The following is a 2,934-nucleotide window of genomic DNA, read 5'->3' as shown; positions in this document are numbered from 1 at the left end:
AAGGTTGAGATGGCAGAGCTAACGTAAACAAAAGGTTGAGATGGCAGAGCTAACGTAAACAAAAGGTTGAGATGGCAGAGCTAACGTAAACAAAAGGTTGAGAGGGCGGAGCTAATGTAAATTAAAGGTCGAGACGGCGTAGTTAACGTAAACAAAAGGTAGCGAGGGCGTAGTTAACGTAAACAAAAGGTAGCGAGGGCGTAGTTAACGTAAACAAAAGGTAGCGAGGGCGTGGTTAACATAAACAAAAGGTAGCGAGGGCGTAGTTAACATAAACAAAAGGTTGAGAGGGTGGAGTTGACGTAAACAAAAGATTGGGAGGGCGGAGCTAATGTAAATTAATGGTCAAGAGGGCGGAGCTTTCGTAAACAAAAGGTCGAGAGGGCGGAGCTAACATAAACAAAAGGTTGAGAGGGCGGAGTTAACATAATCAAAAAGTTGGGAGGGCGGAGCTAATGTAAATTAAAGTTCAAGAGGGCGGAGTTAATGTAAACAAAAGGTTGAGAGAGTGGAGCTAATGTAAACAAAGGGTTGAGAGGGCGTGGCCAACAGCAACTTATTTGCATAAACATCTTTTTCTGAAGAGAGCTCAGAACAGACAGAACTGACCAGTTCTGAAGTTAGTTTGTGTGACTAATCACACCTTAAATATTTTGTGGTACTGTGCTTGTGTTCTGTTCAGTCGTTCTGGGAGGTGTTTAAACTTTGAATGTTTCTTCTGTGAAGTCTGGGTTTCCACCAAAACCCCAGTTTCAGCTCTTTTTCATCTTGGTTCAGAGTTGAATCTTTGCTGTGTCGTGCTGCTATTCCTGACTGAGCAGCAGGTTTTATGGGACTTTCCAAACCTGTGAGAGAAGTTCTCCTCAGGCTTTTTCATTGTTGGACTTTATTTCCTCTGAACCGTTCTGAACCTGGTCCTGCTGACTCCTGGTTCTTCTGATGAGATCTGATACTGGGGCCTCATGTATCAACAGTGCTCATGCACAAAAACCTTGCGTATGCCACGTTTCAGTAAGAAATCCACGCAAGTCTTTGTACATGAGGCCCCAGGTCCTGCTGATTCCTGGTTCTTCTGATCCATCCTGCTGCTCTCCAACAGGAGGAAGAGTAAGCAAGCTCTCCGAGATTACAAGAAGGTCCAGATCCAGCTGGAGAACCTGGAGACCAGTGTGAGAGACCGCTGCAAGAAGGAGTTCACGGGTACGTCAGTTCTCTGTGGGGTGGGGTGGGGGTGTCAGATCACCTCCTGACCTTCCACCTGTCACCTCCAGACTTAATGACAGAGATGATGGACATGTCCAGCGACCTGGTGGGCTCAGGAATCCCCTTCCTGGACTACCGGATGTACGCAGAGCGCATTTTYTTCCCTGGGCACCGGGAGTCTCCTCTGAGGCGGGACCTGGACGTTCAGGAGTGCCGGCGTCAGACGGTGGAGCAGGGCCTGGTGCAGCTGTCCAACCTGCTGAACAGTAAACTCTTCCTCACAAAGGTAGTCATCATCAGCGCTGGGGTCGTTGCTGAAACAGCTGTCTGTTTTATGAGTCTTCATGAGTGTTTGTGTCCCCACCCCACACACACAGTTCATCCACACCCTGGAGAGCCAGCGGACCTTCTCTCCCAGRGACCGGGCCTACGTAGCCTCTCTGCTAACCGTGGCACTTCATGGGAAACTGGAGTATTTTACCGACATCCTCAAGACTCTGTTGAACGACCTGGTGGAACAATACGTGGCCAAGAACCCCAAACTAATGCTGCGAAGGTAAAACCTCAAATAAAGAGAGAGGAGGTCAGGCTGGGGGGTCTGGATCTGGTTTCATCTGTTCCTGTCTTTACAGAACTGAGACAGTGGTGGAGAAGCTGCTGACAAACTGGATGTCCATCTGTCTCTACACTTTCCTACGGGTCGGTGGACACACACACACACACACACGCGCACACACACACACACACACACACGCACACACACACACACACACACACACACACACACACACACACAGCATGTTAACAAGCCTGTAGGATCTCTGCTCCATCACCAGCAGTGTGTCTTAAGGCTGCTTGTTGTTGTTTGTCTTGATTCTGGACCCTTTCACTGAGTTTAAAGCTTGAAACAGGTTGGACARAGTCTCTCAGAGCAGCCGAGGTCTGAGTTGAAACACAGAGGGGATCGGACCCCCAGACTCTGGAATTACCTGCTGCTTGATGTTCGTCCTGCAGAGACTGTTCAGTTTTTTAAATCACCTGGAAACTCACCTGTTTACTCTGACTTCATTTGAGTTCACATTGACTCTGTTAGATTTTCAGGGTTAGGGTGTTTGTTTGTCTGTTTGTTTGTCTGTTTGTTTGTTTGTCTGTTTGTTTGTCTGTTTGTTTGTCTGTTTGTTAGTTAGTTAGTTAGTTTGTTTGTTTGTCTGTTTGTCTGTTTGTTTGTTTGTTTGTTTGTCTGTCTGTTTGTTTGTTTGTCTGTTTGTTTGTCTGTTTGTTTGTTTGTTTGTTTGTTTCTCTGTTTGTTTGTTTGTTTGTTTGTTTGTTTCTCTGTTTGTCTGTTTGTTTGTTTGTCTGTTTGTTCCTCTGTTTGTTTGTTTGTTTCTCTGTTTGGTTGTCTGTTTGTTTGTTTTTCTGTTCGTCTGTTTGTCTGTATGTTTGTTTGTTTATTTGTTTGTTTGTTTGTTTTTCTGTTTGTTTGTTTGTCTGTCTGTTTATTTGTCTGTTTGTCTGTCTGTCTGTTTATTTGTCTGTTTGTTTGTCTGTCTGTCTGTTTGTTTGTCTGTCTGTCTGTTTGTTTGTCTGTCTGTTTGTTTGTTTGTCTGTTTGTTTGTCTGTTTGTTTGTTTGTTTGTTTGTTTGTCTGTTTGTTTGTCTGTTTGTTTGTTTGTTTGTTTGTTTGTTTGTCTGTTTGTCTGTCTGTCTGTCTGTCTGTCTGTCTGTCTGTCTG

The 2,934-nt window shown here is 45.0% G+C and overlaps 1 protein-coding gene across 1 annotated transcript in view; it reads left to right on the top strand.

The window, feature by feature from the left end:
* plxnb1b (plexin b1b) overlaps positions 1-2,934 on the top strand; it is a gene marked incomplete at its 3' end in the record, with an annotated part of 141,490 nt that overhangs the window by 130,214 nt on the left and 8,342 nt on the right. The window contains 4 exon segments of the mRNA XM_014010586.1: positions 1,100-1,200; positions 1,272-1,489; positions 1,581-1,759; positions 1,836-1,902. Coding sequence (XP_013866040.1) covers positions 1,100-1,200; positions 1,272-1,489; positions 1,581-1,759; positions 1,836-1,902 — 565 coding nt within the window.

The sequence above is a fragment of the Austrofundulus limnaeus genome, unplaced genomic scaffold (genome assembly GCF_001266775.1).
Source record: "Austrofundulus limnaeus strain Quisiro unplaced genomic scaffold, Austrofundulus_limnaeus-1.0 Scaffold70, whole genome shotgun sequence".
Lineage (NCBI taxonomy): Eukaryota > Metazoa > Chordata > Actinopteri > Cyprinodontiformes > Rivulidae > Austrofundulus > Austrofundulus limnaeus.
The sequence above is the reverse complement of the archived record's forward strand: the minus strand, read 5'-3'. Positions and strand labels throughout refer to the sequence as shown.